This window comes from Anastrepha ludens, chromosome 3 (assembly GCF_028408465.1).
Source record: "Anastrepha ludens isolate Willacy chromosome 3, idAnaLude1.1, whole genome shotgun sequence".
In the NCBI taxonomy this organism is placed as follows: domain Eukaryota; kingdom Metazoa; phylum Arthropoda; class Insecta; order Diptera; family Tephritidae; genus Anastrepha; species Anastrepha ludens.
In genome coordinates this window covers 79,424,244-79,439,832 of record NC_071499.1, presented here as the reverse complement: position 1 = coordinate 79,439,832, position 15,589 = coordinate 79,424,244, and the positions used below count along the sequence as shown (strand labels likewise).

General features: G+C 39.3%; 1 protein-coding gene across 1 annotated transcript; it reads left to right on the top strand.

Moving 5' to 3' along the window:
• Positions 1 to 5,980: 5,980 nt before the first annotated feature.
• LOC128858276 (uncharacterized) lies at positions 5,981 to 13,256 on the top strand. The gene is made up of 3 exons (XM_054094426.1): positions 5,981 to 6,485; positions 6,557 to 6,725; positions 12,347 to 13,256. Exons 1-3 carry the CDS (start codon positions 6,121 to 6,123, stop codon positions 13,061 to 13,063), a joined length of 1,251 nt encoding a protein of 416 aa, XP_053950401.1. The 5' UTR covers positions 5,981 to 6,120; the 3' UTR covers positions 13,064 to 13,256.
• Positions 13,257 to 15,589: the final 2,333 nt, after the last annotated feature.

Sequence of the window (15,589 nt, the reverse complement as noted above, 5' to 3'; positions counted from 1 at the left end):
GTTTAAGTTTTTTGAAATGTTCGCCATTTGACGAACACTTTGCCCTTCGGAATGATCCTTCACTATCGGCATCTTCGATTCGCCGGCTAGTGGTGAATAGATTTAGCATGGCAAAAGGACTGCCAAAAATGACATTTGCTTAGAAGCGCTTGATGAGTATTAGTAAGGCCGCGTTCATATGGGGCGTTATTAACACCTTTATATTCTCGTTTTTCTCAATTTTGTTTTAAATTTTGGACAAGCACTAAGAATGGCAGGGTGTGTGAATACGACGGGAGCATCAAAGAGAATTGGTAATATTGAAACAACAAAACTTTTCCATAGTAACAAACTAGTAATAAACTCGACAAATATGTTTAATTAACTGAAATGAATTTTCAATGTTGCCAACTCCCTTTCAAGAGAGTTTCATTAGACCGTGTTCATACAGGGAGACTTTTGTTACCGTGAACCAATTATCGATTTGCTTAATTTCAGTTAATTAAGCATATTTGTGGAGTTTATTACTAGTTTGTCACTTAGCTAGTCACTTTCTCGGGCATTATAATTAGATGGGTGAATTGTATCGATTCAATAATTTTTGGTAGCATTTTTTGCTCAAAATGATTTAAGGGAAACTGACCCAGAAAAGAGTGACTGAAGTGAGAAAACGAATGAACCCCCTTCATCTAGAATATCGAAAATATCTCTAGGAGAACGTAAAAGATGTCATTTCTGCGAGCCAAAAAAAACAGTGTCCTCAGCAAGTACTTGTATGTACACGCAAAATTTGTGATTCATGCATATAACACAGTGCAACAAAATGGAAAAAAAACCGAATCCATGGGGTAGTTCATTTCTATTAAGTTTTGAAAAATAAGAAGACTAAATATTAGTATCAGTAATTTTCTTCATTTTATGCCACCTCAATGTTTACAGTTTTCATTTCATATTTCTGAGATATAAAGGCAGAAACCATATATGAAATCATCCAAATCATTAAATATTAATAAATCTCACTTTGAAATGTTGTTTATGTCATTGTTTTTATTATGTTGCTATTTCAATGGATCAAATAGTATTTATTAATACTCGAATTGAAAGACCATTTGCATAGCATTCATATTCGTGTTCAGGTTCTTCTAGGGGTGTAATTAATTTAGTAACTTTTATAGAAACCTGATTTTATTTTTCTATGAATGTTAAAAATATTGATTAGGCCATTTTAATATAAGAACGTAGTACTTTTTAATTTCATTTACCTGCCCAGTTCTTTAGTGAGCGCGACTTATTCAAAGCACATTTACACAGACTCTACCACGACGCCAATTCCTACTGTAGCTACTGTGACAAAATAAATTTTAGAAGAAATAATAAATTATAAATTCAGAAATTCTTCATATGCTCGTGCATATGTGAGATATTCATTATACAGGGTTTGATTGAAAAGTAATGAGTCTTCCCGCGCGGAGCGTCTGCCAAGCGATCAACCGAATCGGCTGGTGAGGGAAAATGATCGTTGGACCTTCCCCTTCCACTAGAAACCGGTCCCAGTTCGCTGACAACAGCGGTGCAGTCAACATCGCTCCGCGCGTGAAAGCTATTTTAAAAGTGTGTTAGGATTTTGCAGAGGCTAAAATGCAGCGATCGTTGGAGCAACATTACTCGGTCAAATTTTGCGTAAAGCTAAACGGTTTGTACCTCCAGGAAGCACTGTAAACGCGGCCTTTTACAAAGAGGTGCTCCTTCGGCTGAAAAACCGCGTCGCCCGGGTTCGGCCCGACCTCGTCAACAATTGGCCCCTTCATCACGACAATGCGCCGGCGCACACCGCCTTCCTCTGCACCTCTGCATTGGCCAAGATGGGGGTTCCGGTGCTTCCCCACCCTCCCTACAGCCCAGACCTGTCCCCTCCGGACTTCTTCTTGTTTCCGCGCCTGAAAAGAAAGCTGAAGGGGAGGCGTTTCGACTCCATCGAGGCGATCCAAAAAACTGTGGCAGCCGAATTGAACGCGATTCCGGCGGATGAGTTTGAAAAATGTTTCCTGTAGTGGAAGGACCGCTACCAGCGGTGTATTGACGCTCAAGGGTCCTATTTTGAAAAATATTAGTTGTATAAGCCAAAAGGTTTCATAAAACTGCTTTAAAAAAATAAGGCTCATTACTTTTCAATCAAACCCTGTATACTCTTCATATGCTCGCGCTTCCGTTCTGCAAAAGAAAAACTCTATAGAGCCTTTGGAGAGCCTCCTTCTCCGGAAGCCTTCGTGCAACATATGCTGCGCTCAAAGGAAATGTGGAATGCGGCATGCGGCTTGGTGGCCGAAACTATAAAATGAAGGAGGCCTCTAGAACGACTGAAACACAGTAGGGGCGGCCTTCCTCTGCCGCGATGTAATATGGTACTTGATGGTAGTCCCGCGGCGAAAGGAGATGGAAATAAACAGGCTTAATCTGGTTTTAGAAATCTACTTGAGGGTGGCGCGCTACCAAAAAGTAAAAAACAAAACGCGTATAAAATTAAAAAAATCAGCAACATAGGAATCAGCCTCAATACATAATTCCTTAGCAAATATGAGATCTCTTATGGATTCAGATTTTAAACGACATCTTCTATCGGTTTTTATGATTTTCATAACAGAAAAGGACCACTCTGCGGCGGCTGCCTTGTTAGCAGGCGAATTTATGTCACTACGTAATAAATGATATCAGAGAAATACAGGGTGGCGCACGAATCGTGCTACAAAAACAAAACGTAATAACTTTTTTTCTGTGTGAGTAATCGGTTTTTTTTTTTTTTTTTTTTGCAGATTAGTATTTAGATTTACAAAAAATGGAGGCTTGGGATACCGAAAAGAGGATTTGGATAGTGCAGCGGTACCATGCTTTGCAGTCCATCATTTCCGTCCAAAGGGAATTTAGGCGGGAGTTTGGCGGCACTCCCCCGAGCAGATGGACCATTATGAGGCTGGTGAACATGTTTGCTGAATCTGGAAGCATCGCACACAGACCGTACCATCGAGATCCCCATGTTCGGGTCGAAGCCACAATCGCGGCTGTAGCATCGTCAATTCAGGCAAATCCAAGAGTTTCGACTCGTAACTTGTCGGCGCAAATTGGAGTTAGCAGACGGTCATTGCAGCGGATAGTTCATGATGACTTAAACTTGTTTCCGTACAAAGTTCAAATCACAAGCAAATTAAACCCTCTGGATTTGCCTATTCGACTGGAGTTTTGCCAAAAAATTATTGAAATGGCCGAAGAAGACAACAACTTCATAAATTGCTTGTTTATGTCTGATGAGGCCCATTTTGATCTAAACGGCAATGTATACAAGCAAAATTGCCGTATATGGAGTCAATCAAATCCGCAAATACTCCATGAGATGGAACTGCACCCAGAACGAGTCACAGTGTGGTGCGCAGTTTCATCAAGGTGCATTGTCGGGCCATACTTCTTCGAAGAAAATGGTGTAACAGCGACTGTAAATGGGGGCCGTTATTTAAACATGTTGAAGGAGTTTTTTTATCCAGAACTGCGGCGAAGACGTATCCCTTTTAACAGCATTTGGTTCCAGCAAGATGGAGCAACTGCACATATAGCCAGACCGGTTATGGAGGAGCTCCAACGAAAATTTAGAAATAAATTGATATCCAGAAATTCCACTTTCCGCTGGCCCCCAAGGTCACCTGACCTCACTGCACCAGATTTTTTTTTATGGGGTAATCTCAAACAAGAGGTGTATAAAGCAAAACCAAGTAATTTTACTGAATTGAAGCAGTCCATCACAACAATAATTGAGGCGATCCCGACTTCAACCCTTCAGTGCGCAATGAACAATTTTCTCATCAGCTGTCGCATATGCGTGAATGAGCATGGAGGTCATTTACGTTCTATTATTTTCAAAACTAATTAGTTACATAAAATAAAATTGAATTATCTATACAATAAAAAAACAAAAAGTTAAATACATTGATTAGAAAAAAAGTTATTACGTTTTGTTTTTGTAGCACGATTCGTGCGCCACCCTGTATAAAGAAATTGTGTTTTTTAAAATTTGGTAGATTTCAAGCCTTGTGAGAGTGTGGAATCAATTGTAGAAATGACCATTCATAAAGAAAATAAAGGTGATGTGCATTGATCTACGACCTTTGAGTAGCAGGTACTACCCTTAAATACCTGTTAAGTACTAAGCTCGAAAAATTATTTACCTGCAATTGTTCAGTTTTCCACCTCCATACGGAGTTTTGTAAGTCATACTGATTTCCAAGTAGAACGCAGAAATCGGCCCTTATGATGTATAAACCCTATGTAAGTACTTACAAATACTCATAAAAAAAACAACAAGACATCATCACACGATGATAGTGGTAGTAAAACGTTGCTGGTCGCTAATTATGATTATTTCAGTAGAAATACTCAACCTATTCAACAACAACAACACACAAATCTGATAAGAAGTGTGGAGATTAGGGTAGGTAACTGAAATGTAAGTGCAGTGGCTCCGGAATTCTAAGTGGTGCGGAACTTTTAGGGGACCAGCTTATAATAGCAGCATAAATGGGAAGCTCGGTCAGTCATAGAAAGCAAGAAGTACACGTTTCCTTGAGAATTACGTAAACGTGGCGGGTACACTCCTGTTAGATGTTTGACCGGGCGCCTCCTCCTATTTGTGGTGTACGTCGCATAAACAAAGCCATATTATAAGTTCATAATATTGGAGTGCAACATATTGCAAAGTCTATTTTTTTTTTTTTATAGTTTATACTATAACTAAAAGCATACCTCAAAATTTAAAATTTTTTATACAAAATTTAGATTATAAAAACATTTCAACAAATTTTCATCAAAGTTTCAAATTTTTTGGTCAGAATCTTTCGAAAATGTTGGGTATGCAGTTTTAAAATCCATTAAATTTTGGTAATTTTTTGTGGACGTATGTATTTTCTTGGATACAACAGATCTTTTTTCTATGGAGAAAATACACAAGGCCGCCAGCAAAATAAAAAAAATTGTCAGAAATCAACGCGATTTTTGAACTATTTTGGACTTGAATTGCCAATTAAATGGGCTGTAGAACTGCCGGCCGAATGGGTTGGTGCGTGACTACCATTCGGAAGTGCACAGGATCGAATATCCAAGCATTAAACATAAAATAATAGAAACAGTTTTTTTCTAATAGCTTTCGCTCTTCGGCAGGCAATGGCAAATTTTCGTTTGTATTTCTGCCCCATAAAAAACTATACCCCAATCGTGGAAACTCTTAAAAACGCACATCATAAATAGAGAGAGGAGAAGGAGCTCGACCAAACCCCCAATAAGAGATATAAGCGTCAATTATGGGTTCATACGAGTATATGTATATATAAAACTACGTACTCGAAATTTTTCTAAAAATCTTATTAAAAAGTTTGAAATTTTTATGAACATTTTTTGATTTTTTTTTTTAATTTTGTGCAAAGTTTCAAACTCTAAGTTAAATATAAAAACAAAAAAATAAATAAATAAATAATTAAATTAATTTAGTTTATTATAAACACCTGTGTACATATGTATGTGTATATGTGTGTATATGTATGTAATTCAAACAATGCATATATCTTATGTAATTATAATTACAAGCTGATTTCATTATTACATATACACAAATATGAAAATTTGGTACAACAACTTATTTCACTTTAGCAGCTTTTGTTTAAGATCACTGAATAATGATCTTCTACAGAAAAATGTTTTGTTGTTAAATTCGCATTTTTTAACATGGCTTCGAACGCTACAGCTGTAAATGTTTAATAGTTTGAAAAGTTAATTAATTTCCCTCAAATCTATACTTGATGCACAGAAAGTGGTAAGTCGTTTTAAGTTGTTTTGACACATTCTACAGATCAGTGTATAAACAGTTATAACACGAAGTGGTTTGTACCTATTTACTCGTATCAACACACACAACCCCAAGCAATGAGCGAACAAGTATTTAAAGAAATCGAACAAATGTGCCGACCTCCAGTTAATTTAAATTCGTAACGCTCTACACATCGCAGTAATAAATATATGCAAATTACTTGCAATCCGCAAATTGCGAAGCTGTGATTATTAATTACTTGTATATCAGACACTCGTTTTGAATTTCTCTAACATACAATGGCATTTGAGTATAGCAAAGATATTGTCAAACCTCCGGAATATTTAGATATACAGTTCATTGAGGATATGACCGAAAATGCGTTGCGGGAAACGAATGTGAAAATCTTAAAGGCTTATTTCCAAATGTGCGGTGCTGGAGGCGAGAACTTCTGCAGCCGCGTCTACCGTATTAAGGTGCAATACGACTTGCCGCAAACCGGAAAGCGTGGTGAATTGTCTGTGATCGTTAAATGCATACAACCCATAGAGGGTGTTGATTTTTTGGACGAACTCAAAGTATTCGGAAAAGAGAAGACAACATTCGAAGAGACATTGCCAATGCTGTCACTGTTCCTTGAGCCAGGCGGACGCGTCAGTGGACGGTGTGTAGAAGCTTTAGAGTTTTACGCATATCGAGTGTTATTATAAATAGTGTTTTTATTTTTCGCTGAAGGCTTTATCACTCAATTAAAAGGCCGGTGAATTGTTTAGCATTCGAGGATCTCAATATGAGCGGCTATCACATTGCGTCGCGGGAACTTGGTTTGGATGAGAAACATGCGCGTTTGGTAATGAAACGTATTGGCCAATTTCACGCAATTTCAATGCATCTCGCAAAAAAGGTATGCAGAATATTTTACTTAATTCACATATGTTTATGTAAGAACAAACTAATTGCGCATTAGAGTAGAGAGAATTTGTTTGTTTTTAAATCCCCTTAGGTAGGCCTGCAGAAGGTCTTGGCCTTCTAACCCAGAAATAGAGGTACAAACTATTAATTGTGTCATCCTTTGTTAAGAGGTGCTCCTCTCACTATATATGTACGTTTAATTCAGCCTTTGCATTTTCACTTCGCAAAATTATGTACGTACATGCATTCACACACTTGTAACTTCGCCACGATTCACTACGAGTATCTATTTTTATTGGCAGCAAATGGCTTTCAGTGACAAGTGGGTGATAAGTTGTGACGACTTTTATTATTTATTATTTAAATATTAATTCAATTTTATTATAAGATTGTCACTGCTAACCTTCTCTTGCCATCCACTTCACCAATCTTTGCTACCTTCCAGTCGGTGGTAGGTAGCTCATGGTTGCCCAGTTTGACCAATTCTAGCACTTCCTCTAGGTCGGTGTGAGAATCTAGTATTCAGGCTTTGGATTTTGGCCGGTTGGTGATGTATTCTTGGAGGATCACATCAAAGCTCCCCTACACGTTTTATTGCCAGGGTATATAGGTCCACCGATCATTGATCAGCGCACCTTATTAATTTGACGCGTGATTGGAACCAAACCGCAGCCGGGCAACTGGGTGGAGACCCTAAATTTTCTTTCAGGATATCCCTGTATAATTTCTAGAGACTTCTGTTTATCAGGATCCAGTTTGCTTGCGGGATCGCACCGTCAAAGGGTTTGCGATCAATCCCCGCCCTAATGTAGCTTTCTTTCACTATTTCCACAAAAGATTTCTTCATCGTGATATTAGTCGTCTGAGTGACGGACATTCTCGTTCTTTTTACTTCAGCCGATGTCCCCTAACTCAATCTTTTGCGCTTGCCTTGCGCAGAATCCATTTTAGCCTTCTCTCAGTGTTCGACAATAAACACGCCTTGAGGTCTAACTAACTATTCCTAACTATTCTAACTATTCCTCAGATTCTCTAGTTTGATGTCCGTCAGTCTCTCCAGGATCCTGAAGGCAGAATGCTTGCTACGATAGCACCTTTCTTAAGCACTAATATGCTTCCGGGGGTGGGTACTGCCCTACCCTACTGACTGAGCCATGTGGTCCGATGCCGCCGACATTGTTATGGGCGTTACTCCTACCGGAGTTTCCGTGTCACCTGGATTAACGGAGACTCCAAGCTCAGCTTATCTTGTGACAAAGCAGCTCGTGCTTCGCGAGAGTTTAGTTGCGAGGGGGTATACTTCTTGCACCAGATGTTTGTGGAATATCATTTAATTTTTAGTGGAGAACGAGGATTTTCGATTATTTATCCGATTTTCGATTTTTTTTTTTTTTTTTTTTTTTTTGGGAAGAACAGGATAAAAATGTCTGAAGCATTTTGATTGGTGCCATTGCCCCAATGATATGTGGGGCATGCTTCCACTAAAACAAGCTTTCCCCCTCCGGCTGACTTCCATCCTGGGAACGCATTTGCACTACATCGAGGGTGCAGCTATGACGGATGGAGGCTATACGTCGCTGATAGTCTCCATTACTTTCGTTATGAAGCAGATGAAACTTCCAAAGGGTAGGATAATGTCATGTTTTGTTTGCGTATGATATGGGCGTGAGTCGTTAACTCAAGCGTTCGTAATTGACCTTCTGTGGAACACTATTTCACGTTGACTTCCAGACGGCCCAGGGAATCGATATTATTTGGCTCTACTTGCCGCTGCTGAAACAGCACTAGTACCAATTACATTTGTCTCACTTAGGTGTCTTCCAAAAATAGCTTTCTCTTGCGAACCTTGGACAGTAGAAGAGTACGTGGCGCATGTCCGGATAATAGTGAAAGCAGCCGTGTTGTTCAGCATCGGAGAGGGGAAGTAATCCACCTTTCCATGTCTTCGTCGTAACCACGTAACAAGGTTAGGGATGAGTTCGTGTGTCCAGCGGCCATTAGGATCTCATCTTCGCTGCCTTTAGTTAAGGGACGCAATTGCTGTTGGCGGCCGCCGTAGCCGAATGGGTTGTGCGTGACTACCATTCGGAATTCACAGAGAGAAGTAGGTTCGAATCTCGGTGAAACACCAAATTAAGAAAAACATTTTTCTAATAGCGATCGCCCCTCGGCAGGCAATGGTAAACCTCAGAGTGTATTTCTGCCATGAAAAAGCTTCTCATAAAAATATCTGCCGTTCGGAGTCGGCTTAAAAATGTAGGTCCCTCTATTTGTGGATCAACATCAAGACGCACACCACAAATAGGAGGAGGAGCTCGGCCAAACACCCAAAAAAAGGGTGTACGCGCCAATTATATATATACCTATATATATACTCGAATGCTTGTCTGTTTGTATGTCGAATATGATTAACGTACAACGCCACTTGCAAAAATGATAAATCTGTTTAGTTCACAAGTGTCAAATATGATTTGCAAAAATTGTAAATCTCCCGAGGCGTGATTAATTTGGGCCACCTTGTATATGTAATTGGAATGAATATGGCATTATACTGTGAAAATTATATATTTGTTTATTTATCTCCAGTTAATAATATTAAATACTACAATAAGTAAAAGTATGTGTATGTGTAATGATGTGCCGTAAATGAGCTCTCAAGTACCTAAATTAATTGCTGTCGAGCAATGAAATTAATTTTGTTTTAGATGATTGTTTATAATAAAAGGTGGAAATGAAAGTAATAGTCAAACCAGGTAGATGGTGTGAGTTTGTGTTAAATGTCATTTATTAACTCCCAGCAATTCTTAGAGGCAAGGGTGGATTCGGTTTTGTCGCTAATCGAAATATATACGCACCTACCTACATGGTGTCATAATTCCGCCTATTATAAATGTGTGTCAATGGTAAGTTCAAATTCAAATTCATCACCTTCGTTGTTAACTATCGTAGTAGTCGTGTTGGCGTCAAAAATGCGTTACCACCAATTCTAACGGTACTTAATTTCGGTAATTCGTAGTGAGGCGAGAGTGTCACTTTTTGTGTTGATAAGACCTTTTTCTGGTAGGAAAAATTATTATTTTTATTTAATAAGCTTTTATTTAAAAAGCTTTAATATTCGTTCTCTAAAACTGGAGAATATTTACAGATTTGCCAAATAATCTGGAATATTCTCACAGGACGAACTACCTTTGTCTCTGTCTCTATTCTTTCCTATCTCTTTCTCTGATACCTTTCTCCTTCCTCCCTCTTTCAAGTGCTCTAAATAATAGGTCTATTTATAAGTTCGTGCGGTTTTACAACAGATGGCGTAACTTGATTATTATTCCATCGATCCACATTTCCAAACATTCATTGGAGAGCTACTGTCGTAAGGCACAAACGTCAGTATAAGTTTTTTATTTGAAGCGTAAACAACAATATTTTTACCACACTTGAAAATGTCGAATTTCGTGCCAAATAATGTGTTTTTGCGGGGAATTCTTCTTCATTATTTTAATATGAAGAAAAAAGCAGCCGAAAGTCATCGTATCTTGGTGGAAGTTTATGGTGAGCATGCTCTATCTGAGCGAACGTGCCAGAAGTGGTTTGCACGCTTTAAAAGTGGTGATTTTGGCTTGGAAGACGAAGAACGCGAGGGTGCGCCGCCAAAGTTCATGGATACCGAATTGGAGGAATTGCTCGATCAAGATCCGGCTCAAACGCAAGAAGAGGTTGCAAAAACTTTGGGAGTTGATCAATCAACCATTTCCAAACGTTTAAAAGCCATGGGAATGATCCGAAAGGTAGGCCATTGGGTGCCGTATGAATTGAAGCCAAGAGACGTTGAACGCCGTTTTATGGCATGCGAACAACTGCTTCAACGGCACAAAAGAAAGGGTTTTTTGCATCGAATTGTGACTGGCGATGAAAAGTGGGTCCATTACGACAATCCAAAACGTCGGGCAACGTATGGATACCCTGGCCATGCTTCAACATCGACGTCGGCGCAGAATATTCATGGCCTGATGGTTATGCTGTGTATCTGGTGGGACCAGCTGGGTGTTGTGTATTATGAGCTACTTAAACCGAATGAAACGATTACGGGGGATGTCTACCGACGACAATTGATGCGTTTGAGCCGAGCACTGCGAGAAAAACGGCCGCAATACGCCGATAGACACGACAAAGTTATTTTGCAACATGACAATGCTCGGCCACATGTTGCACAAGTGGTCAAAACATACTTAGAAACGCTCAAATGGGATGTCCTACCCCACCCGCTGTATAGTCCAGACCTTGCACCATCCGATTACTATCTCTTCCGATCGATGCAACATGGCCTGGCTGACCAGCACTTCCGTAATTACGATGAAGTCAAAAAATGGATCGATTCGTGGATTGCGGCAAAACCGACCGAATTTTTCACAAAGGGAATCCGTGAATTGCCAGAAAGATGGGAAAAAGTAGTAGTAAGCGATGGACAATATTTTGAATATTAAATTTGTAACCATTTTACGTCAATAAAGTTTCAAATTTCGAAAAAAACCCGCACGAACTTATTCATAGCCCTATTACAATGGGCTTTTTAGCCTGAGTGTTTTAGGAGCTACCAAATCTCTTGGTTCTCCTTGGCTCGTGCTATACAAATTTTAGTTTTTAGGTGTATCGACCGGAACGGCAATTAATATATCACATGATAAGTCGGCTTTGAACAAATTGTCGGCCCGATGGGTGCCGCGATTGCTCACGGGGGACAAAAAGCGGATGCAGCTGTTAACTTCGAAGCAGTGTTTGGAGCAATTTAAGCGAAAAGCGAAGGAATTTTTGCGTCGAGTTGTCACCGTTAATGAAACCTAGATTCATCATTACACAACAGAAACTAAGCAAAAATCAAAACAATGGATTTCTCCCGATGAATCTGCTTCAAAGAAGGCGAAGACAATCCCATCGGCCGAAAAGGTCATGGCAACGATTTTTTGGGATGCGAACGGCGTCATCCTCATGGATTTTTTTGAAAAAGGAAGAATGATCACTGGACAATACTACAGTGAGTTATAGGAGCGCTTTCACAGAAAATTGAAGGAAACTCAGCCGCATTTGGCGAAAAAGAAGGTGCTGTTTCACTACGATAACGCACCAGCATTTTCATCTGGAGTTGTCGCCGACAAAGTGCATGAATTGCGTTATGAATTACTGCCACACCCCCCGTATTCACCCGATCTGACTCCCTCCGGCTTTAAGGCGAAGAAATGGCTGGCGGGAAAAAAATTTTGTTCAAATGAGGAAGTCATCGCCGAGACAGAGGAGTATTTTCGACAGAGACATACGCTCGACAAATCCTATTTTTTGGAGGGGTTAAAATATGGCCGGAGCGTTGGGAAAATGTATTTTCCTAAAAAGGGACTATGTTGAAAAATAAAAACAAATTTCAAAAAATGGTGTCTTCATTTCTAACACGGGTACTTATTGAAACCCCTCGTATAATAAATAGTATAAGCCCATACAATGCTGTTTGTTAGAACCAAATTAGCCAAATAGTTTCTAAGTTATGGCGATCACGTTTCTATTAGACAGACTGTACATCATAATTATTTTATTCCGTTATTTACTTTTAACTTTCTCTCCAATTTGCAGAAACCATTTATACGCCAGCTCTACAACCAAGGCATGCTTTCCCGCAATGCACTTAAACCTGAAAGTTTTCTCTTACGATTTTTCACCGGAAATGCCAAAGCTCTACTTAAACTCATCACGAAATGGTCCGATTACTCGAATATTGCTGACAAATTACAAAATTACGTTGAAAATTTGCCTGATAACTTGGTGCGTGCTCAGGCACCTCTGCCAGATGACAATTTTAGAGTACTAAATCATGGAGATCTTTGGGTCAATAATATACTCTTCAAATATGATGATAAACATGAGGTGCAAGATTGTACATTTATCGATTACCAAATGACAGTTTGGGCTAGTCCAGGCATCGATTTGAATTATTTTCTTTACACCAGCGTACAGTTGGACGTATTGAAAAACAAATTCGATGAATTGCTAAAAGAGTATTATAAGAGTTTTTGTGCTAAGCTTGTCGAACTTAATTACGAGCCATTGCCTAGCTTCCAACAGGTCTGTGATGAGGTACACCGGCGCGCTAGCTATGGATTTTTCGCTAATTTTGGCATCTACCCGCTAGTTATACAGGATAAAGAGATAGCAGGCGATACTAATTTGGATAATTTGATTGACGAAGATTTTGCAGCAAAAAAACAGGAACAAATATTTGGTTCCAAATATATAGCCGAGACCTTACGGTACACATTGAGAAAATTCGACAAAATGGGTATTTGGGATTAAGGGGCTTTGTGTGTTGAATGAAAATATTTACACCTGTTGCAGAATAATATTTTTATGTTATGTGTATATATGTATATGCACTCGTATATTTTAAAAGTTCAAATCCATTTGAGATAAGCAAAAAATTAAAATTATTTAAATGAAAGTGTAAAAAGCTGTTTAGTTAATAAAATAAAATTCAATAACGGCTGCAAAGGAGTTTTTAGTTTTCTAGAAGAAATATGCACTCGTATATTGTATTATACATATATCTGCAATCGTAAAAATAGAAATTTTGACCATAAAACCAATCCAAATAAAGCAAATTTATGCATCAGCGTCAAAGGTGGCAGCTAAGCGAAATAGGACAACGCCAAGTAACAGGGAGGAAACCGCAGCCGAAGGGGCTGCCAGCCATGCGAACCACCTCAACTGCGGCGTTGGCCATCAGCCGACAGTCATCAGCAGATGATGTTGTGCAGGAGGTGCCCGCTGATCGCAGCTGTTCGGGCAGCGCCTAGAAAGTTACATAAGTCAGCCTGGAAACCACGCTCAGGTAAATACAAACCGAAGTCGGAACAAAACGACGCGAATTTTTGTAAACAAAACAAACCGTGTTGCTGGTTTGTTACATGCAACATGCTCATGTTGTTGTAGTTAGCAGTGGTTGATGTTGTTGTATTTGTTTAGTGTTGTCGACGACCAGCAGAGCAGATGCGATGAGCTCAAATAGATTGTGTTGACAAAATTTGAACGTGACCAAACGGTAGCAGAGTAAAATACGCGAAACGGTGGCTGAAACAGTGGTTAGCAACATGATATCAACAACAATGGCTAAAGAAATAAAATAAAGCATCGCAACAACCAGAGTTGATCAGAGATGTACATAGTACAGTGTTTCGCAATTGAGTTAGAAGTAGGATAAAATATCCTGTCCTGTTTTTGGGGGAGCCATTGGGGCTTTATTTGTTTTAGCTTGATAGCTCAGCAATTTTTTATTAAAATACTAGCAAATTCGGTTGCTTTCTCCCTGTCGACGGCCGCCGCAGCCGAATCAGTTGGTGCGTTACTACCACTAGTTTGAATCTCTGGGCATGGGACACCAAATGATAGAAAACCTTTTTTCTAATAGAGGCGACCGCTGCAGGCAATGACAGAACTCGGTGTGTATTTCTGCCATGAAAAAGGTCCTCATAAAAAACGATCTGCCATTCGGAGGGGGCGTAAAACTGCGGGTCCCTCCATGTGTGGGAAACATCAAAACGCACACCACAAATTAGAGGAGGAGCTCGGCCAAGCACCAAAATAAGTGCATAAGCGACAAATTTATATGTACATATATATTGCACTCTCCCTGTTACCTTTCTCAACGATTCCAACGTTGCTACCAATAATAGGAACACCTTTAGTAAAACTCCGAAGTAAACTCCTCAACTTACTGTGTGCCGCCGTGATGCGTGTCGCTGAGGTGCGATTTCATCTTGAAGAATAAGAGAAATTTGCAGAGCCTATAGCGTAGTTTCGATAATGTCAAAATGTTTTTTTTTAACTTTTTTACAATGATCGAGCCGACGCCGCGTCATGGTGCGAGATCCAGTCATTCATGACGAGTTCGAGCTCCACACGGAAAATGCGTTTCTGCAGCAGCTCCAGGACGCATCATGATTGGAATAGGAGTAGTAAAAAAGAAGTGTAGTAAATACACTGAATCGGAAAAATGTTCAAAAAAAGTTAAGTTCAGCAGGCAAACCATTAATTATATTATTTTAAATCGCTACAAAATGAGAATAATCTAAAGGATAGACAAATGAGCAAAAACCCACTAATTTTGAACAGAGCTCAAACGAATGGTATTTAGGAAGAGTGTGGTGTTATTATTTTCCATTAAAAAGTGAAAGTGACCCTATGTTCCTACCTGAAACTCTAGGGACTGATGATGATGAGGAAACAGTGAAAAATCTTTTCGAATAAAATGAACAGTCATCACCCGTAAGTTACCCGTAAGAAACCTTTACTTTCAGCACGAAAGTGAAAGCTTGTACAATAAGAAAGCTACAACACAAAACTACTATCTACAATGATGGTCAAGTTAAAATATGCCGAAAGTTAAATTCTAGTGATATACGGTTTTATGGCGCCTCCGACCGGTTAATGTATTTACCGTTACCTACATGCATAATATAGATTTATTATGTTCTATATCCCTCCGACTGATGAGGAAGACAACGCGTAAAAGAGGTTTCCTTTCACTTGTGCACATAATGCCGACCTCAACAGATAAGGTAAGTTCCTCGTCTGCTCTCTGGCCTGGATCATTTCTAAGAGCGGAATTCATTAAATCACACCTAAGGCAAATATTGGTTGTGTCTCAGTGAAAGCTCTCAGTGAGCTCGCCTCAATGATCTTTCAAAAATATTTACGCCCCCATTCCGTATAATGAGACGGAAATATACACCTGTAAAATGAGTTTCACTTGTGCTATGAAGAGCAAACAACAAAACAAGAGCAGATGTGATACGTTACTCGAGGAACAAATGATTTCATCAG

Bases quoted from the DNA above. Each gene is read 5' to 3' on its own strand.
- LOC128858276 (XM_054094426.1), top strand. From the start codon at position 6,121: ATGGCATTTGAGTATAGCAAAGATATTGTCAAACCTCCGGAATATTTA. The intron at 6,486-6,556 runs GTGTGTAGAAGC...TTTTCGCTGAAG, and splicing joins GGCGGACGCGTCAGTGGACG to GCTTTATCACTCAATTAAAA. The intron at 6,726-12,346 runs GTATGCAGAATA...TCCAATTTGCAG, and splicing joins CAATGCATCTCGCAAAAAAG to AAACCATTTATACGCCAGCT.